At 42.6% G+C, this 20,765-nt stretch overlaps 2 protein-coding genes across 5 annotated transcripts; both read right to left on the bottom strand.

Annotated features, from left to right (window-relative positions):
- Window positions 1-19: 19 nt before the first annotated feature.
- LOC119133113 (Rab interacting lysosomal protein) lies at window positions 20-6,318 on the bottom strand. 3 transcript variants are annotated; one of them, XM_037268802.1, is made up of 9 exons: window positions 6,231-6,318; window positions 5,762-6,127; window positions 4,781-4,910; window positions 3,815-3,936; window positions 2,820-3,005; window positions 2,570-2,733; window positions 1,816-1,938; window positions 1,616-1,690; window positions 20-1,367 (listed from the first exon to the last, which is right to left on the bottom strand). In XM_037268802.1, the coding sequence occupies exons 2-9, from the start codon at window positions 6,089-6,091 to the stop codon at window positions 1,253-1,255; spliced, it is 1,245 nt and encodes a 414-aa protein (XP_037124697.1). In that variant the 5' UTR covers window positions 6,092-6,127; window positions 6,231-6,318; the 3' UTR covers window positions 20-1,252. The 3 variants fall into 3 exon arrangements, with proteins under 3 accessions (XP_037124697.1, XP_037124696.1, XP_037124698.1); XM_037268801.1 differs by having other exon boundaries at window positions 5,762-6,304; XM_037268803.1 differs by having other exon boundaries at window positions 4,781-4,907; window positions 5,762-6,300.
- A 587-nt stretch (window positions 6,319-6,905) lies between these two features.
- Window positions 6,906-20,618, bottom strand: prpf8 (pre-mRNA processing factor 8). 2 transcript variants are annotated; one of them, XM_037267127.1, is made up of 43 exons: window positions 20,458-20,618; window positions 19,845-19,970; window positions 19,594-19,762; window positions 19,235-19,399; window positions 18,861-19,079; window positions 18,567-18,779; window positions 18,300-18,425; window positions 18,050-18,155; window positions 17,548-17,738; window positions 17,334-17,453; window positions 17,040-17,229; window positions 16,784-16,903; window positions 16,560-16,694; window positions 16,287-16,416; window positions 15,769-15,965; window positions 15,438-15,644; window positions 15,019-15,182; window positions 14,804-14,930; window positions 14,485-14,677; window positions 14,221-14,408; window positions 13,903-14,141; window positions 13,595-13,741; window positions 13,293-13,503; window positions 13,028-13,144; window positions 12,695-12,942; window positions 12,436-12,615; window positions 11,992-12,127; window positions 11,721-11,890; window positions 11,495-11,624; window positions 11,228-11,374; window positions 10,961-11,121; window positions 10,672-10,863; window positions 10,339-10,576; window positions 10,098-10,226; window positions 9,784-9,897; window positions 9,496-9,669; window positions 9,158-9,351; window positions 8,826-9,065; window positions 8,525-8,666; window positions 8,281-8,421; window positions 8,023-8,162; window positions 7,540-7,742; window positions 6,906-7,437 (listed from the first exon to the last, which is right to left on the bottom strand). In XM_037267127.1, exons 2-43 carry the CDS (start codon window positions 19,954-19,956, stop codon window positions 7,283-7,285), a joined length of 7,020 nt encoding a protein of 2,339 aa, XP_037123022.1. In that variant the 5' UTR covers window positions 19,957-19,970; window positions 20,458-20,618; the 3' UTR covers window positions 6,906-7,282. The 2 variants fall into 2 exon arrangements, with proteins under 2 accessions (XP_037123022.1, XP_037123023.1); XM_037267128.1 differs by having other exon boundaries at window positions 20,446-20,618.
- Between the last annotated feature and the right edge of the window lie 147 nt (window positions 20,619-20,765).

Genomic DNA, 20,765 nt, shown 5'->3' on the forward strand with positions numbered 1-20,765 from the left:
GAAGATCTTTGCCATTGCAAACGTTAAATAGACTTTAATGAACAGTGTGTCAGTAGCACAGAAAATTCTGCATCTTCATTGTTTGTTTGTTTTTGTTACATTTGCATTTAAATGTAATCCATTTCTTTTCAGCAGAAATAAAATCCATGCTTACAAAAATAAACAGAAATACAACTTGACAAAAAAATATTCAAATGAGGATTATGTGTTCCCACAAGTGCTCACTGGCCTGTGCATTGCTGCGGGGCAACATAAACAGATCAAACTCATGACTGGCACATCAACTTAAAGGTGTCGATCTCTCAAGTAGCATTTTTTTTTTGTAATTTGAAATATTTATGTACATAAATAGCCCAACACCAAATGTGGAGACATTAAATTTGAAGTGCAAGTACCAATGTATTCGCAAGAGCATTTATCAATTAAACACATTTTGAAGCATTAGAACTATGTTCCAACTGGACTCACTGGCAGAGCTAGAGGAGGGGCCAAGGCGGCACTGGCCCCCTTCAAATATGCCCCCCGCCTCAGTGCCAGGCCAGATAATTGACTTTAGTGTATTTTCTGATTTTTTCCAGATTTTTTTTTTTAACATTTCCATCCATCCTTCATAGGGAACATCATGAACACTTTGTGAAGAAAAAAGTAACCCATAAAATGTTTTTTAACAATTTCTGTACAAAATCTTACTCAATCTTTGCACAATGAGGATCAAAAGACAAACAAACATACAGTATATTAAGCCATTCAAGCAGCAGTTTAAGGCGCATGGGGTTAAAATAAAGTGGCGGCTAAAAGAAGGATAATACCTCATTAAAATTGATTTGAAATGGCCCAAATGAAGTAAAAGCTTGGTTAACTTTTTTGAAATTATAAGTGCTTAACCATCCATTTTCAATCCTTCCTTTGTTAGAGTGCACTTTAAAACAGTTAGTCTTTGGTTTTTTAAAAGAAATAAAGGTTGCATATAAAAATATATTAGTCATATTTTGTTTCCAGATAATTGAACTTCCTCCTATTATGGAGAATACAATTACATATTTTCTTACACGACTTAAAATTTAGGGATATAAAATGGGATGTAGAAGATTAAGGAAAAGTGAGAGTCTGTTTCTTCTTTAACATTTGCATAGTATTTTTTGTGATAATGCTGGAAAGCTTGCAGCAGCACATTCAAGTCATCTATTAGAACAAGCGGTGGGATAAAATGGTTTTCTTTAAAACAAACTTGCAACTGACTTGTCATGTCTATTTAGTACTGTGGCTCCCCACTGGCCTCGCCGTCTGCGATGATCTCCCAGCTGGACGAGGAGTTGCTCATGTGGGTGGGGCTCCGGCCACTGCCCGACCACGTCAGGAAGCCAAAGCTGCACCGCACACAGACAAACAGGCATTAGGTCAGCTCAGTGGGGCGGGGATTAAGGCTAAATATAGCGGACTGGCTAAGCGCTCATGATAATAGTGGGAGAGTCTTCATGCACTGAAGACCACTGTGGTCAGGGAGTTGCTAACTTGCTGTAACCAGGGTTGGGGTCTTAATTTGTGTTTTGCATCTTTAGCACTGCACAAGTACAAAGTATCCTTTTTGCTTTGTACAGCTGCACATTTTACTCACAGGTTTCGAATTCGTGACTCTGCTGGCTTTTCAGAACCATCCACTTCAGTCACAGGACCTTTGTCTTCCTCGTCACTAAAGAGAATAAAACATTCCTTATTGAAATTATGTCATGATATCTTTCTTTGAGGCGAAAACCTTCAGCAAATATGCATTTTTATTTGTTGGGTTTTGGACCATGGTGGATAAAGAGGCATGACCTGCTGTCATCAGGGGGTGGAATTCCAAGCATCTTGGCTTTGATGACTTTTCTTTTTTTATTGATGGCAGCTCGCACCGCTTCCAAGAGGAACCCAGGACACCTTTCCTCATTCAGAATCTCCCTAGAGACACAACACAATGGCAGTGGATGGTATTTGTAAAAAATGATGAATCTGCAACTACAAGAATAAATGGAAGCTACTTTGAGATAAATTGAAAAATAAATATGTTGTAAAAGTAAACAACGAACAAAGAGTTGTATGTTGTGAGCAGCTGTGCAAAAATCCAATTGAAATCTCCTAACTTATTGTTGAGGATGGATTTTAAAGGATGAGTTTTCACTACGTATTACTGCCCTCTAGTGGTACAAAAAGACAGATACTTAAAGTCCCAATGATCGTCACACACACATCTGGGTGTGGTGAAGTTTGTCCTCTGCATTTAACCCATCCCCATGTGATTCTGATCCATCCCCTGGGGGAGAGGGGAGCAGTGAGCAGCAGCGGTGCCGCGCTCGGGAATCATTTGGTGATCTAACCCCCCAATTCCAACCCTTAATGCTGAGTGCCAAGCAGGGAGGCAATGGGTCCCATTTTTATAGTCTTTGGTATGACCCGGCCGGGGTTTGAACCCATAACCTTCCAGTCTCAGGGCGGACACTCTACCACTAGGCCACTTGTGCTTGTAGAACACATGTATAAAAAACTGACCGTACACAGCCCGAATACAAAAAAAACTCAAAAGGAGACATACCTTTGATAATAGTTGAGCTCTTCTTGCACCAGGAAGAGGTTGGTTTTGACCTCATTGCGCTCAAAAATGATGTCACGCACTTCCTTTTTGGTGAAACACGGCTGGTCATGATCATTTAGGTCAGCTGAAGGCTCCGTCTTACTGTTCATCTGACTCGGAATGGACTGAATAGAAGACAACAAAGCAATGATTTTATTATTCAAACTGTATCTATCTAGTATGGACAAAAGATGAGAAATAAACGTCATACGTGGCTGTTGCTGTTGGTTCTGTCCATCTGCGCTTGCAGCTTTTCAATCACTTTGACTTTCTCTTTCAGGTCGGCTTCCATGTCGGCCTTTCTCTCCACGGTGCTCTTGAGCTGAGCCTGCAGCACGTTTTGTTTGTGTCGCAGCTCCCCATTCATCTTCATGAAGCGGTCCAACTGCTCCTGGAGCTGCACGGGAGCACATGGCTGTCAAGTCCAGAATAACTCACATGTAAAATTTGAGACAGAATGGGAACAGTTTGTGTGTGGCTATTTGTAACAAAATAAATTGGGGGAAAAAGGCAGTCAACAAGACAGACAGATACATCTATCCTGTCATTAAGGTCACCAGTCTGGAGGTAAAGAATAAATACACACCCAGTTATGACAGCTATTGACATCACGTGCTACAAAAAACATGAAGTGCACGCACACACACGGAGAGGGAAAAACCTGTTCAGCCTGGTCTAAAGTTCAGCTACTCTTCAACCAGGAACTCTGAGGACACTGTCATCTTGTAGATAACACAGCTCCGTATCATCAAGCGAACATTCATTTGTAATGTCACGCATAGAAATTTGTGTGCATTTTACTTCAATATTAGTTTTAAAACCATGTTGTTCAATAGCTTTGCCTTTGAGTCGTTACTTAGCTAATCATAAATCATTGCAACTTACTGGTGAGTCTCCTTTCCTGTTTTCTGTGGACACCCAAGATTAGTAAGTCATTTTTGACGGTTTCAAGTTATGACAGTGGAGAAAGCTCAGACCACTTGAAATCCGCAAAAATCCAGAAGCCGATGAAATTTTCCAAATTAAAGTCTGGATCAGGAAAACAAAGTTACCTAATTTTTATGAATGAGAGTAAACAACAATAAACTGATGTATTTTACAAATACGCTGTAGAACCATCTGATCAATTATAATGCGTTTCAATTTTGAGGGTGAGACATTCGAACAAACAACACAATTTGCATTGACTCATTCATGTCTGCTTACCGCCTCCGCTTCCTTGGAAATGGTGGTGATCTCTTGGACTTTGGCCCTGAGCTCATCTCTCTGCTTGTCCACCACCTGCTTCAGCTTCAGCATCACTTCTCGCTCCTGCCGCTGGACACGATCTGCACACCAGAAGTGGTCAACATCTAAAAATTGTCCTCACGGTAAACAGATTGACAGTGAACCCAGTCGCCCGCCTTTGTTTCCTCCACCATTTCTTCTGTTTCATATAAATCAGTTACTTTGAAAACTTTTCTTTTGTGTGGGGCCGCGGAGACTGTGTGTGGTCATGTGAGTGCCTGGCTTCACTCGATTGGTGAAATTGAGTCAAACGTCGCTATTGTGTCCATGTCGAGACGGTTAAACAGAGTCGTGTGACAATGCCCGAGGTACAAATTTCTCTGACAAATACAGTAGATTGTGCAAGCCAACTACTTTGACAAGTTAATCAAAAGAAATTTGACTGGGACATTTTCCAGTACCATTTTGAACATACTGTAATGGTGTTTGACACTATACAATTGCGTCACACCACACTGATAGCTTTAATTTGCAGTCCTGTTCAGTACATGAAATAAACATTTTCAGTCACATGACTCATTTTGCAGCTTGAATGAGAAAATATGAGACATCCAAGCAACTCCACCCTCTGGGTTGACATTGCTGACCTATGATGTCAACCATCTGGGAAACATTAGCAAAAATGACAATAATATAATCTGGTGTATGTTAAGCCATTTGCACTGAATTGTAATTAAAAAAAAAAAAAAACATCCGTCAGTCCGTCATAGAAGGTGACGGTTTGCTAGTTGATGCAGACAGTTTACCTATGTATCAACATTCCATTTAAACAAGAGAATGATAATTATTTTTATCTGCAGTGTACTCAATCTGAATAATGAAACCCCTCCAAAAAGCTTTGTAAATGTGTATAGATGCCACAATATGCTTTGTACTTTGACATACCATCCTGTGCATGGCTCCCTTTTAACCTGCTCTGCAGCTGCCCGTTGTCCTCCTGGAGCTGCTGGATTTGCACTTGCAGTTCCTCACATTTGCTCCTCCACTGCTGCTCCTTCTGTTGCTGCTGCTCCTGCTTGACAGAACAAGACATGTCAGACAAGAGTTTTAATACACAAAGCCTGAGTAAATGTAAACTTGTATTAACACGTCCTCTGGAGAGTTTTTAAGGTGCGGCCAGATTTAGATACTGCTAAATTATGAATAGATACCGCTAAGTAAGGAACCAATGTATTCAGAATTCAAAGTAATGTTAAATACAGTATTAAATGTAGTATAACTGTAACAATGTATTGTTACTGCAATAGATCCAAGGAAAGCAACAGTGAAGTTGAAAGTCAGACTGTCAACATGTTTTGTAACTACGATAGAGCCAAGGAAGTTCAAAGTAGCAATGATGCCAAAATGTCGCTTGTGTTGTATTAACTAGAGATGTAGTGTAACTGTATTATTACCAAGGAAAGTACAGAGTAGCAGTACAGTCAAAACTTACCCTATTTCTACATGATTTAAACTGTAAGACATTTTTAAACAGAAGCTCCATAGGGCAGACATGAGTGAAACGGGTTATTCGTTAATTTAAATTAATTAATTTAAATCCACTATCGTTAGTTTTAAGAGTAAAGTCGAATAAGAGTAAAAGACCTGCTCAGCAGATTTATTTGGTATAGTTTTGACTATTTAGCGAAATTCACTATTTAATATTTAAAAGAATTATTCAGTGCGTTTCTGCTTTTGCTTCAACAAAGAAAAAACACAAGTGACTGGCACAGTGACAATGTTCAAAGCCATCTGCGATAGGTGGTTCGCGTGCATGTAATACGCGGTAATTACGTTTGTTATGGCATCGTGTTACCGTTTCACCACAAGTAATAAGTGAAAGCGACACAGTTCATTTCGTTTTCGGGTACATTGCTATATTCTCACCCTGGTTTCGTGATTTTCGTTGATTGCGTCAGTGTCCTTGCACACCCGTTTTTTCTGCTGTAGCTGAAAGCTCTCAAAGGTCCGGAGCAGTTCTTCTTCCCTGTGCTTGTGTGCGTGATTCCGAGCCGTGAAGCTCTCCAGAAGCTCCAGCACTTTCACCACCCTGGGCACCAGGCCCAGCACGCTCTCCTTGCCGTAGCCGTCGATGAGCCTCTCCAGCTCGGCTCCAATTACTTTGGCGATCTCGTAGACATCGTCCACCGTCAGTGAAGAACAGTTCTTGTCGAAGCAGCCGCAGTTTGCTTGGCTGGAAGACGCAGGTTGCTCCATGTCTGAAGAAGTCGAACACTCCAGCTTGTCATGCTCCTGTTAAGCGACAACCCAAACGAAAGTCATCGGAGCAATCAATCCTAATTAAATGAAGTGAAATTTACGAGTGAGAAAATGGAACCTAATGTACCCTACTCACATAAAAATAAAGGGGAAAATAAATGGTTCGTCTGATTTTGTGTACTAAACTGATAATACTGGCTAGCTGAAGTCAACCCGCCATTTGATCCGCCCACTTTTCTAACCAATGTAGCACAAGCGCGCAGTGTACACACAAACGCACGCAGAGGATTTCCATGACAGTTCGTGTCGTGGTACATTAAGTAGGGCGTTAAAATCCCGTTTTTGCCCTAAAAATTACAGTTCTCAAGTATCTTTTCTGTAAGTCGGTTCGTATTAGACACTTTTTTTCCCCAAGTTTATAGTTATTTTTGGCCGATAGCACATCTCATACAATGTAGGTAAAACATATTTGAAGAAAATAAAATACTCTCCAAGGGATCAGTAAGTTAGAACAGTTCTTAATGTTTTCCCAGTCACAGGCATTTAGAGTGAAGCTGAAGTGGGCTGAAACCTTGCCAGGCATTTTTCTCTGACCTCTTCTGGAGGCAACACTTAGCAAAACATACATTAGGTCCATTGAAGTCAAGGGTATAATGGGCCTCTCGTCCAAAGATAGCTGGGATGAGATCGGACTCACCCACGACCCTCGTGAGGATAAGCGGTCTTTAAAATGGATGGATGTCTGACCAACTGACCAATTTATGGGGTAATACAATGCTATTGCAAGGTGGTTGAAACAGGTCAAAGAAGATTGAAAATGTATAAAAATGCCATTTTTATTTAAATCCAAGCTACAATGTCACAAATAGCAAAAGGGAATTAACTCACATGAGGAATTAAGATTTGACTTCAACTGACAGAAACAAGTACTTCTGCAGTTGAAACAATCAAGATCATATTACAGTCCTGTGAACAGATACACCAACACACATTTGATATATCATAACTTCCCAAAAAAAAAACATGAATTGCAAATAGAAGGGACTGTGGAAACAAACTGAAGGAAATATAGAAGGAATAACAAGAGTAGGCATCTAGTTTTGACATTACAATGTCCAAACATCACGTGCTCAGAAGAAATTTTACAAGAGTGACTGACAGGGCCAACCACAAAATGAGTCCTTCCGCTCAACCATACATATCCTCACGATCGGCATTGTAGATTTCACCCTCCTGTAACGAGGCAAAGTTTAGGAAGTGCGATGGTCGATGGACTTCGTGGTAGAACTCCTTGGGGTTGGCCAGCTGCAAGTCGTACTTCATGTTAGGGTCATGACGTACACCTGGATAAAACAAAAAAGGAAGTAGGCTGGTGAAAATCATAATTCTAAAATGTGATTGTGATTCTGGCACAAAGCACAATAACGTTTCAAAAAGGTACTTACCCATGAAATTGTAGTTCCAGGAAACTTGGCCCGGTACCATAAAGAAGCCCAGGAAGCGGTCAGAGAGCAGCATCTGGACTCTCTCATAGTGTGACGGCAGGTAACCTTTCGGGTTGTTGCCCTTGTCTGTGTTCTGTCTGCCCCACTCGTAGCCGCTGGGTGTCAGCTTGTAGGCCGTCAGTGTGCATGAGCCTGGCGTGAAGCTGAAAATTAAACAGTACTAAGATGTTGCCAAAGGAATAAAAATGCAATTAAAAGTTCACAACACACTTTACCCAATCAATTTGTTCTTTTACACAAGGTAAAAATATAATTAAATAAAAGGGGACCCCCATCCTGATTTTTCTCTCCAGTTAAGATTCACATTCTGTAGTTCAGTCCTTCAAAAAAACTGCACAACTTTATAAATACCTCAACATTTTTTGGCATCACTGCATCAGCAATATCTGCACAAGCACAGATAGTCTAAGATCAAACGTTTACCTGCATGTAATGATGATCGTCTTTTCTCCATCCCAAGAGGGATTGTCAGCCATGACCTTTGCGTGGGTCGTGACATCCTGGGGGGACAGCTGTGGTGACTCGTTAGGCTGTGTGTGGATCCAACCAAGGGGTTCCATTTCCTTTCAGAGCGGAAGGTATTTCGAGTATGAATACTTCAAATATTCTAGACATTGATAACATTGTAACCAGAACAAAAAGGCCCTCGCTTAGAAGGAAGTAAGGTTTCTGTAATCTTACTTTCAGGTATTCGTGTCCTGGCAGCTGGTTGGGCAGATGCACAGTCTGGTGGGTGCCCCATTGAGGCACCATGACGATACAACGGATCTCCTTTACCTGGGGGTTGTCAGGCGGGCTGGTGCCGTACAGGTAGCCTGCAATCTGGAACAGAAAACAATCTTAATGTATACTAGTGAGGCTTAAAAAGAGTCCAAAGTCAATGGGAATCAATTTGTAAAACTATTGACTACTCTCTGCGCCATACCTGTGCACGCAAATCTGAAATGCAGATGAACTTCTTGAGAACATTCTTGGGCAGGATGTAGGTGTATCCTGTTTCCTTGATGTCATCAGAGGACACGTAAATGTGGTTGGTGCGGAGATGGAGGTTGGCAGCAGATATAGCTCTGGCAGAGGAAGTATAATGAGCACTTATTACTCAATTCAAAAACTACAGTAACCCCCCCCCCCCTCAAGATAGGCACTACTTCAATTTTCCACCTATTTACATTTTTTGCAGTGTCAGTGATGTCTTTTAGAGACAAATAACTCAGTCTGCCACATACCTGACCCTCCATTCTGTCTTGGAGGAGAAGGTCTGCGTCTCATAGTTGGATGTGGTGGAAGTGATGATCTCGTCACCGTGTTTGTTGACGGTGCGCGTCTGTGTGGCGGTGAGTTGCGATTGCTCTTTGGTCTGCTTCTCAATCTCGGCGATCTGCTGCCGTTGCTGCGAGGGAGCAGAGATCTCCATCCCCAGGATGATGTCACGGATCTCAGATTGGGTCAGTGATGCCACGTTTACACTGGAGGGGGACAGCAGCAGATACGTGTTGGGTGCTCAGTTCTGTTGTCCTGTTAGTCATGGATTACACAGAAATTCGGCTTGAAGGCTTACTTGTTCTTTTTGCCATAGTCAGCCAGAATGAGGTCTTTAAGTTGCACTTCCACCTTGATCCATTCCTCATCCGTGAGAGTGGGCCAAATATGATGAGGCTCGGTGATGGTGGTCTTATCGGGTTTCAGGATCACCTTGGCACGGTCATTGTTGACGTGGAGCGCTCTCAGGATCAGGATGAGTCGAGAGAAGGCCTAAAGATGGAGTAAAATCGCACAAAAACTTCTTACACTAGAAATAAGTCAGTTTCGAATTTCAATTTCCTGATAGCAAAAGAATGTCAAGGAGAAACCAAAGCTTAATATGTCCACATCTTTGTAGAACACAGGAAGACTCACTGTGTAAGAGGAAATGGTCTTAAGCCAGTCATCATAAAGGTTGAACAGCACCATCTGAGGCTCGGTAGCTTTGAGGATGAGGTCTCCAAACTTCTCCACCTTCAGACAGGCCTGGAAGGGCAGCTGCAACTCAGAGCCCTTGATGACAATGTTGGGGAAGTCAAGCAAGTGGACCTAAGGAAAGAGAGACGTTGGCGTTAGAAATGCAAGGCATTGAAGTTACATGAACAATGAGAGTGAATAGTTTATCATGAATCCATTAATACCAGCCGTGACTGACTGTCTTACCTCCAGAGGATCCAGCATACCCTTCCTGGTGACAATGATCTGCTTAGGTTGCTCCTCCACTGGGAGGGAGCGGATCAAGGCAGCAACTTCTTCTGCCGTCTTCCATTTGGCAAGCTACAAGGAAAATTAGGCTGCATTATTAGTGGATATCAACATTTTCGATTTAATGGCAAATCATTAACAATGGTTGCTAATTGTTGTTTAAAAAGAAAGCAGATAATGATGTCATTGTAATTGCGCTCCTAAACCAAGAAGAAGGCCATTGTTGTGATCACGGAATTTTAGTGTGGGCAATATATGTTTAATGCTCTTACCTGGCCCAGACGTTTCTGTCCGGCCCACACAGATGTGTGAATAATCTTTAGGAAAAGCTGACCAGTCCTGGGGTTGAAGATGAAAATGGCTCCATTGATGGGTTTGGTAGTCAAATTGCCCTCAAAGGTCTGGTGAAAGGTGAAAAATACATCTGAGCATTAGATGAGTTGGAAAGAGAAAACTGATAGTGTATTACGTAGAGGATATTCTTTCACATGAAGCGCATGAGTCGGTGCACACCTTATGGATGGTGACTCTGTAGACGTTGGTGTCATCGACAAACCAAATGATTTGGTTAGAGAAGAGCTCCCCGTAGTTCTGTGAGGACAGGTAGGGCTCAGTGGGCTCTGAGGAGTAGAGCTGAAGACCCTTGCGGATGCGCTCCCTGAGCACATACAGGGCAGGGTTGGCCTTCATAATCTTGGCCATGGCCTGTTGGATCAAAGGCTTGCTGCCCGGGAACCAGTTTCCATAGCCACTTAACAAAGACAGGAAAAAACAATTATGTTCATATGTTGAGGTTAACATAGAAACAGCAAGCACAAGGTCACAATTGCTCATGACAACACCAACCTGTGGAGGTTGTACGCCAAGTCGATAGCAATAAGCACTCCAGTGGGGGAAGGGTAGATACTCATGTTGTCTGTGGTGTAGTCCAAAAACTTGGCCCTGGCGTAGCGCTCAATGTCATGAGAGTCGTAGTCACCCCAACGCAGCTGAATGTCAATCCAGTACTTCTGTGTGGTAGTGCTGTCCATCACATCCCTGCAAGAAGAGAAGCATCACATTTATTCAAAGATAATTTGTTATATATACACACAATCATACGGAACTTTCACATTTTTCGAATATAAAGTCATACTTTGAATCTGCAAGCAGAGATGGTCGAGAGACGTTCCACTTGTAGGACGCAAAAAGGAGAATGTCGGCACAGGATGAGTTCATCTTGTACGACTTCCTGGGGTGGATGGTCTCCTTCTGCACAGTCTCGATCTCGAGAGCGTCGAGCTCCTGGTCAAACACCTGAAAGCCAAAACAGTCGCATTTGTACCAGAAGAACATGAGATTATAATCTCTTATTTTCTGTTACACCTCAGGAATAGTACCAGACAATTGAAATCAAACCAACCTGACAGAGATCCATGACAATGCTCTCGTGGATCTTCTGCCACAAGTGAGCTCTGAAGATCTGAATGAGGGAGATCTTCAGGGTGGGAATCTTTCCATGCATGAAGATTCCAGTCAGATCAAGCTGCACCTGGAAACCCACATATACCTACAAACGAAAAGCGGGAGAAAACTATTAGCTTGTGTTGATTTTAGCACCCAATATCACCTTTAACAAAAAAAAAAAAAAAAGAATTATAATAAGTATTGATTCTATCGTTGGACTTACATTGGCTCTGTTGATTGTGGGGGACCACCAGAGAGTGAAGCGACGGTTGGGAATTTGATTCAGACCAGACCTCTGAGCATTTGTCAGCTTCTTCCACTTCATGGACTCCTCAAATCCACTTGCCTTCTCCCTGTATGCCGGGAAAAAAAAAAATCGATGTACATTGAAGCCAAACCATAACGGTTTTGTTTTCACTCGAGATGATTGCTTTCCCATAATTTCTCACCAGAAGAGACCCTCCCAGGTGGGGAAGTAAGTGCCTTTGAAAAGCGTGTGCTCCAGGATGCCCTCCACACCACCCAAGGCCTGGATCATGTCTGTGCGGTAGTTGTTGAGGTTCCACAGTTTACCATCATGCCTCTGGTGGGTCCACCAAAACGGATTTTGCTTTAACACCTGTAATCCACAGAGAAATTAAAATGTGCATCACACCAATGTTTACCATCTACTTTCATGTGCCAGTCACATTTTGTTGTGTGTTGCATTTCAATCGTCACCTGGTATTGTTTAAAATCTGTCCGGACTCTCCAGCCTTTGTCATAGGCCAGTGTGTGTCTGTCCTTTTGGAAAAGGGTGTTGATACGTGGGATTCCTCTGTCCCACGAGTCCTCTAAATCCTCCAAGGTCAGTCGCCTGGGAGACGGAAACAAAAGAACAATTGTTTCAGTTGGAATTCAAGCTCTTTATGTATTGTTAACGCCAACTAGATGACCAAAATGCATACCGCTGGATACCTATTAAACTCACATGCATTCCAAAAAATTAAGCACGGGGAACTAAATTGCCACTTTGAGGGATTATAAATATGATAATGTGACTATTTTCCAGATAAAACTAACCGTGTTAAGCACATTAAAAAAAAAAAACTCAACAACAAACAAATGATGAATCAGTCCATTGTTAACAAGTGGAGACAGATTTAAATCGGCAGAGGGACATACCTGTTCTGTGCAATTGCCTCTTGCCTCTTGAGAGCATATTCTGCCCACACTCTCTGGGAGTCAATGAACTCACTTTCCCATGGCTGAATGTAACGGTACAAATTTGGAATGAGTTGGTCCTCTTCATGACTCATTCCAGACCTGAAGTGGGTGATTCCCACGTCTGTCTGCTTGGACCAACTGGAGAGAAGAGTTTGTGTCTTTAGAACTTAACCAATAATTAGTTTGAGTCAAGTAAAGTATACAAATCATGACTTACCGCAGATCAGACTGTGGTATGAGCACGTGGCCCATGGACAACATGCCCAGGCCGCCCAACTCTTTGGGAGTGTAGAAAACAACAGGCGGGAAACGGCTAGGCATTTTAGAGTTCAGCCCGATCTTGATACGAGTTTGAATCTTGTTCTCACACTTGACCAGCAGGTCGAGCAGCTCCTGAGTGTTGACTACTGCTTCGCGGAAGTAGGTCATCAGGCCAATAAGAGCTGTGTTCCATTTGTTTACAATCTGGAGGTAGAAATAAGGGGACATTATGATACAACCACAAGTTTCAATGTTTAACTCAGCAGATCTCTATCTTTGGTCTGATTACCTTTGTAAAAGTAGTTGAGCCTGAAGCCATCAGAATCTGGCGCACTCTGTTGTGGAAGCGCTGCATTGATTCATCGTCCACACGAAGGAAACACTGAGCTGTCCTCTCCTTGGTAACCTACAAATGCAAAAACATTGAGAATTTACTATTGACTTTTTATTGCAAAAATTGTCCCATAATCAAGAAGATAACCAATTCTAAAAATGTTTGATCGTAAGAGCACTAAACTGATATTAATCAAAGAGAGAAGTTTGTGTTTTCTCACCTCATTCTGCAGATTCCAGACACCATCCTTGTGGGTGAACTCCTCATAGCTCGTTCGACATTTCGGCAAGATGCGGCACTCAAACCCACACATGTTGAAGAGCAGGTTGGGGTTGTCTTTGCTGTAGACTGACACAAAGCTGTTCTCCCACTGGACTGTGGTCACAGACCTTGGCAGACGGTTCTTGATGTCCCAAAAGACAGCACGCCCACTGGGGAAAAAGACAATTAAATAAGTTATGGCCATTCATCATAGACCATTTTAACCTGTGCAAACCTGTGTGGGGAGACTGACTGACTTACAGATTGACATCATGCTTCATCAGCCTCATGCGGGCATCACGTGGCCAGCACTTTTTGTTGTTGTAGCCCACAATGTTTTCATTGTTGGGGTCGGGGTGCTCTGTCAAGTACCTCTGAATGAGGTCCCTCGCCTCATCAGCAGAAAACCTGGTGAAGGCATAGAAACATTAATTGCTATTTCAACTAACAAGGCAAATTCTACATATCAACGATAAAAAATACTATTACACTCTGCAGATACGTCAGACAATTCTCAGAATGAAATTTTGTCCATCAGAAATAGGCTGCTACAGAGTTCTTTTTCAAACCTGAAGAAGATGTGAATGCGGTCAATGTAGCGGCAGTACAGTCTGATTGGGTGGGCACTCTCTGTTGCCGTATCTTGGAAACTGAGGAAATCGTTGGGCATTTGGGGTGGACCTGCCATCTCGCTGGCACGGTGCAAACCCAGTACCAGGAGATCCATTACCAGGCCGTAGTACTGTACAATGAACGATGCAAACTGGAGGCCACGGATGATGCCATAAGAGTTTGTGTGGTTCATGTCCTAGAAAAGAGATGTGTGCAAAACAATCTGGTTTAAAACTGAAAAGATTGAGCAATGTTTGGGGCAAATCACGCTTTACCTTGTAGTTGATGACAACGTTGTTCTTGGCTGTCATATAATCAGCAATGTTGTGGTCAACAATAAGACGTAGCAGCCTGTTGAGCAACGTCAAATCGATCTTCTCATACATCTTCTCATAGCGCGACTCTAGCATTACATTGCACTCTCCTTCTGTAGTTTCCCAAACATCCTGCAAGTTGTTGATGCCTGCAAAGAACAAGGATAACTACTTTTAGGACACAGAGCCTTGTATAGCTGAGGTGTAATTGTTGACAAGTCAGACCTTGGCACCACTTATAGACAAGCAGTGGAGGTGGCTCGGTGTCAGCTGGTTTGATCCAGGGTGGGAAGAGTCGCCTCTTGTCTGCTTCATACCACAGATATTGATCAAGGTAGGCGTCTGTGATCTTCTCCAGGGGTTCCACATCATACACTGGCACCAGGTGGCTGTACAGGTCCATAAATTCAATACCCACCTAGACATGAAAGAACAAGGGCTGAGTGTGATGAGGGGTTTTGGGTGCAATGGCTAAAACCACGGCAAAGAACGTTGAAGCTAAAAGTTTTCAGATTAAAAAATAATAATAATAATCTTTGCCGACCTCTTTGAAAGCTCGCTGTGTGAGCAGGTGACGCTTGATCCTGGACAAAGCCTCGTGAGGGTTGTCATAAGCTTGCTCGATCAGCCCAAGCTCTTCCCTCTGAGACTGGTTCAAGCGAGATTTCACACTAGAACACACACACACAACTCGAGACATCACTGAAGGCGTGCGTCTATTGAGTGGTAATTAATATTACCTTTTGAATGGGCGCTTACCTGTAAGCCTCTTTAAGTCTTTCCAGAGCCAGGATTAGCAGCTTGGTGTCATGCTTGTATGACAGTGGAGGGAAAGGGATGGGCGAGAAACGTCGACTTTCCAGCCAGTGAACAGTTGTGGTATAAATGGCAACAGCTTCCTCAGCTGTGATGTAGGGACCATCCTGAAAGGAAAATATGGATACAACGGTAATATTTCAGACGAACTCAAAAAGGAAATTAAACAGAACATTGAATTCTATTGAAAGAAATGTCTTAATGACGACAACTCAACTGCAGGTGCAGTCAATAAACAAAAGCCACCATTAAAGATAATATTCCTCTGATTCTTACGCATATGCAAACAGACCAGTGCAAATGCGCCTTAGTAAGAGGTTTTCATCTCAGAGAAATACTCTGTACTCCTATTCGTGCAATACCTTCAAGTAATTGTGCTGTCTCTCCTGCTCAGCTTTCAGGTACAAACGGGTCAATCTTCCCAGGTTTTTTTTGCAGACCGTCTTGTCTACAGTGGCCCCGCGGCGGATTCGCTCACGGTTATAGTGGGCTGTGTTAGTCCACCAGTCAGCTTTGGCCTTCACGTACCGCAGGATCATGTTCTCAATGGGTGTTGGCAAACCAGGTACCTGCAGAATTGGAATTCTTCAGTTAAATGGAGTTAACACAAGCAGTTCCTATTATTACATGTAATATAGAACAGTATATATGAACGTGTGAATGTCTTTTTGCAAAGGCTTGCGAGGTGCCCACCTTCCATGGGATGTTGGCCTTCCAGCACCTCCAAGACTCACTGAGGTGCTGCAGGATTGTCCGGGCTTTGTTCTGTTTGATGCCCTCAGGCATCATGTCCAAGATGTCGTGCATCACAGCAGCACGCAATTCCAGGTCAAAGTGGGACTCCACACGCTGTTTGGTCACAGTCTTGGCCACACCCTTGGAGTGACGTCCTGCAGGGGAATTTAGTCAACTATTCACACAAAATGACATTTCAAGTGTCCGGAACATTGCAGTTTTGACTTTGCATCGTATCATCGCCATCTCCTTTCATACGATATATAGTAACTGAATGATTAGAATATCATTATCTGATCAACTGATAAACTACATGAGGTGCTTGGTAAATGTTTACACCTCTTATTAACAACAGTTTCATGATTACAGAAAAACCTGCCGCATCACTGGGTCCTGCAGCATCTTTAATTTGATATATATTTGGTAAGTGACACTACATGCAATACAATCATGAGCATCAAAAGAATGTGACCCACCTTCAAATTGCCTGGCCAGCAAATTTCCAAGCCACCTCTCCAACAGTGGAGTTATGCCCCTCATGAAGAAAAGCCACACCCTCCATCCAGGTGCCCAGAAGCCACATCCTGGTCCCTTGCCAACAGGACCCTGAGTTAACAAACAAAACGCGAATCAAAAGACAATCAAGGCTTTGAGCATCTCTGCTGTGACACAATGAAAGTCATATTGGTTAAATAGAAAACTAATCAAGAGAAAACCTGAATAGTCATTCACGTTACAATTCCACTCACCGTATTAAAGCGGTAGTAGATGAGATGTTTCAGATCTTTGCACATCCGGATTTGTCTCATCAGCTTGTACTTGTACCGGTACATGCCAGTTAGCTGGCCTACATGAGCAAAGATGTACTGCAGTCCATCAGACAACTAAAAAACAAAGATGTGCATTTAGTTCTACAAAACTGCTTGTAAAACTCAGAAGGGCAAAGTTTTGGTGTATAAATAGCTAGTACAACCTGGAAAGCATCCACATTTCCCAGTCTGTACTGAACATGACTGTCCACCACCAGCTTGCTGAGTCGCAACACCTCTCGACAGAGATGGAAAGCGTTGCCAAATCTTGACTTTTTACGCTCCTGAGGGACAAAAACAAAGTGTCATGTTGACAAAAACACACACGTGAGGCTCCTAAACAAAGAAATGCTTCAAATGTTAGTTAGCCTTTGGAGATTTATGGTGAAGTCCAAAAAGCAAAGGCTTTTTCGTTTTCACCTTTGTGGTCAGTGTCTTGACAGGCTTCAAGTTGAAGTTGTAGTCCAAATGCAGGTAGTTGAGATTCTTTCGGTGGATAAGCAGATTGAGCATGTTGTAACCCTGTCGGCACACCTGCAGGCCCACCTCCACCCAGTCGAGTTTGGTGGACTGAAAGAACTTTGTGGACTTGAAGGAACGGAAAAGGTACCTGCAAAGGAAGGAGACAAATGTTAACACGCAATCAATGCTGATGAGGAAATACGCTTCAAATAGAACGTCCCAAATAAATCTGTAATGTCTGCCGAGACACACCTCTTTTTCTGGGCCTTGGGGGGTCTGTGTTTAAGAGCATTGAGCACATAGTACTTCAGCAGTTTCTGGTATGACACACGAACTTTTACTGGTTGTCCTGCAGGGCAATGCTCACGATACCTGAAAAACAATTGACACTTTTCTCTTTTAAAAAAAAAAAAGACCTTATTGTTTTCTCAAAAATTACAAATTTGTCAAAGTTTTGTTTGCTCACCAATTCTTGATGAGAGGGATATCTATGGCTCTCCTGGTGCGCCCTGAACGCAAGTTGAAAGGTCTTGGCGCCCACAGCAGAGCAATGCCATTGGCTGTGTTGTCAGTGTAGAGAGGTGTCTCCTTGAGGAAGGGCTCCACAAACTCTGGAAGCTCAAACTCCTCGTCATCGTCGGGAAGAGGCTCTTGGCTCTGAAAGAAAGCAGGACGTGATGACAATATGTTAAGAAAGTGTTAAGAAACACGTGGATTGTCACAAAATCCCGTTAATTAGGTATTGTTTGGAAACATGAATGGTGACAGGCTAACTGCACCTGCAGCCAGCAATAAATAAATGCCACCACTCATTTTAATATTCCTCCAGTTCTTACGCACATGCAAGCAGGTCAATGCAAGTGCAACTCAGTAAAAGGTCATGAAATACTGACAATTTTGTTGAAAAACAATAAGAATTCAGAATGAATATGCATATCACATTGGGATTGAATTAGAACCACATTTACCTTGACTGAATGCCTGTGTGAAATGGGGTTGATCAATGGATCAAAGTAAAACGCAGGCAGATCTGGGTCCTCTGTCTTGATGAACACCACATTTGGTGTGTGGTACCTGCACCCAGAAAAAATGTTGGTACTTCTAATGAAAAATAAACTACACCCTCAAAACAAATCACCTTAATGATTTTTTTTTTTTTTTTTTTTTTTTAAATCAATAGAATTTTAAACCGAATGCCACTGCAGAGGTCGAACCTACCAGGTGAGGTGGACATGGTGCGGTAAGTTGTTGTACAGGTAGGGGAAGGCGATTTTGTACTCTGTCCTGATAGGCTGTCTGATGATGATCTTGTTGATGTCATTGAACTCATTCCAGTCTTCATCCCTATAGGAGAAACCAAAAAAGAATAAACATCAAGCTCAAACATTTTTGCTTGAAATAGTACGACACAAGATATGTGTTTAGCATTTGAAAATAATGTCCCTGAATAATATATGGGTTTTAGTGAATTGTGTCAGCTCTTACTGGAGGTTAATGTCTCGAACAAGAGGCTCAAATTTTGGTCCTCCGGGTATCGCCATGTTTAAAGCCTTAGATGTGAAGAAGGCCTTGAGATCAAACAGGTAGAAGTAGTTGTAATCAACCAAGTCTGTCAGCAGTTGGTTGGCCAGGCGGTAGAGTGTGGACATCATGGGGAGTGAGAACTGCCACCGACGGTAAGTGGTGCCATTCACAAACCTGAAAAAGAAACAAGGAGCGGGATTGAAGTGATTTTTGGCAAAAAATAAAATCAAAAACACAATTTAAGATGCTTTTTACTTTGTTGTGTCTTTGAGGGGCTGATGCTCATATAACCATTCCACAACAGGACCGTCCTCCTCTGTGTCCAGCTCCATTTGAATGGCCTCCAGTGGTTCGACATCAAGTATGTTGTCTGCGTAATCCAGCGGCGGCTCCTCATCATCAAATGGTGGAAAACGCATCCTCTTGAAATGTCGTCGGTCACGCTTCTCTCGGCGCATCATGATCCACATTGTGCTGAGAAAAAGCCAGGATTACAAAAGATTCTCATCTAATCAAGCATATGATCCGTCACAGAGGCCAAAAGAAATATTTTAAAATGCTATGACAGTGTGTCCAAATAAACTGATAGCAGCAGTTGAATTAAAATAGACGTGGGAAACACTCCTTACCCCCACTGGGCAATGTAGACTGGCTCGATGACCCAAGGTATTTCATTCACAAATGAAATGGCTCCAGTAATGTGGTACAGTACAGGTACATCTCTGATCTGTTCCCAAGGCATCGGCATGTTCTCCAACAGTTTCAGCACTGCATGAGGCATGTACTTGAGGGCACTGTTTGAAAAAAAGAAAGATTTATATAAATAAATAAATAAAAATTAAAAAAAAAGGGTTGGTTTAGGTAGCAACTGTTGAAGATACCCCCCCCCCATTGAACCATGTCCACACAGACATTCTATTCTGCTCCACTTTCTGTAGATTGAGTATCATTAGACAATTAATGCTTAAACGTATGTTTCAATTCTTACCCTAAGTAGACCCTTTTGTCATGCCGAAACTTCCGATTGGTCATATCACCATGATCCCTGATGATCTTCCGGACATGTTCGGGAGGCATGTCTTCCTTCTGAGCATCCACAAAACCAAACTTTCTCTTCTCAGAGTAGCGCTTTGCCTGCAACTGCTGCCATTTCCTCGCTGTGTGGGTGGAAGACATTTAACAAATAATGACAATGCGTCTCATCTCAAACACACTTAAATCTGCGGAGAGGCGGCAAACCTTTCTCTTGGAGTTTCTCTTCAGTCATGTAGTCTGGGACTTGTGGTGGAAAGGGGACACCCGGAGGAGGGACCCCCGCAGGTACCCCACGAAAGGGGAAGGCAACTGCCATGGTGCTTCACAACACTGCAAACAAGACCAGTAAACACGCCATATAAATATGAGATACTGGATTTTCTTTTCTACAATGGCCAAGTGACGGTTCATAGGGTGCATATTAAGTCCCTGATCACTTAATTTTCTCAACTGTAAATTCTAACGTTAAGAAATCAATTTACGTGGTTCGAATAAATTGCTACACACAAGAGCCGAGGTTAGCTAACATCACACTATCTAGCTAATGTTAGCTAACACGTTGTGAAACGGCAACAGCGTAAACACGAAACAGATCCAATTGTACGAAAATATAAGTTTAATGTATAACAATCTGACACTATGTGTATTTCTATTATTATGGGATATGATTAAAGCCTTGTTTCAAGTTTTTCAACGAAGCGAAACAATGGCGCTCAGGCCTAACGTGGTAATGGCGGCACATAAGCTAAAAGCTAATCAATTAGCACGGCGGCCAAGGAGGGGAAGTTACAAACTCAACACATGCAGGGTCGCTCACCGTGATCCCTTCACTCCCACGACGATCTGTTGACGTGGAAAAACTTTTTGTTCAATGCACGCTCTTGTTTACCAAAACATGTCTCGTCTAATGCAGTTTGGCTTCTGAACACTGCATCACACACGACGACCAACGATGGTCACACGCCGTACGCCAACAAGTCGAATTCTCAACGGTTAATACGTCGGGGGGAGGACGTTCCTTTACTAATATGAACTAGGCCTACGTAAAAGATTTGCGCAGGCGCTACGCACTAATGCCCGGATGGTAAGATTTTCGGCTGTGTACTGCCATCTACAGTGTTGGAG

The sequence above is a fragment of the Syngnathus acus genome, chromosome 13, assembly GCF_901709675.1.
Source record: "Syngnathus acus chromosome 13, fSynAcu1.2, whole genome shotgun sequence".
Lineage (NCBI taxonomy): Eukaryota > Metazoa > Chordata > Actinopteri > Syngnathiformes > Syngnathidae > Syngnathus > Syngnathus acus.

Coding starts and splice junctions, on each gene's coding strand:
- LOC119133113 (XM_037268802.1), bottom strand. CDS start 6,091: ATGGAGCAACCTGCGTCTTCCAGCCAAGCAAACTGCGGCTGCTTCGAC. Junction 3,937..4,780: donor AGGGAGCCATGCACAGGATG/GTATGTCAAAGT, acceptor TCTGGTGTGCAG/ATCGTGTCCAGCGGCAGGAG. Junction 1,368..1,615: donor GAGTCACGAATTCGAAACCT/GTGAGTAAAATG, acceptor TGTGCGGTGCAG/CTTTGGCTTCCTGACGTGGT.
- prpf8 (XM_037267127.1), bottom strand. CDS start 19,956: ATGGCAGTTGCCTTCCCCTTTCGTGGGGTACCTGCGGGGGTCCCTCCT. Junction 13,742..13,902: donor CGCATTCACATCTTCTTCAG/GTTTGAAAAAGA, acceptor TGCCTTCACCAG/GTTTTCTGCTGATGAGGCGA. Junction 11,122..11,227: donor TTGTCATGGATCTCTGTCAG/GTTGGTTTGATT, acceptor TTTGGCTTTCAG/GTGTTTGACCAGGAGCTCGA.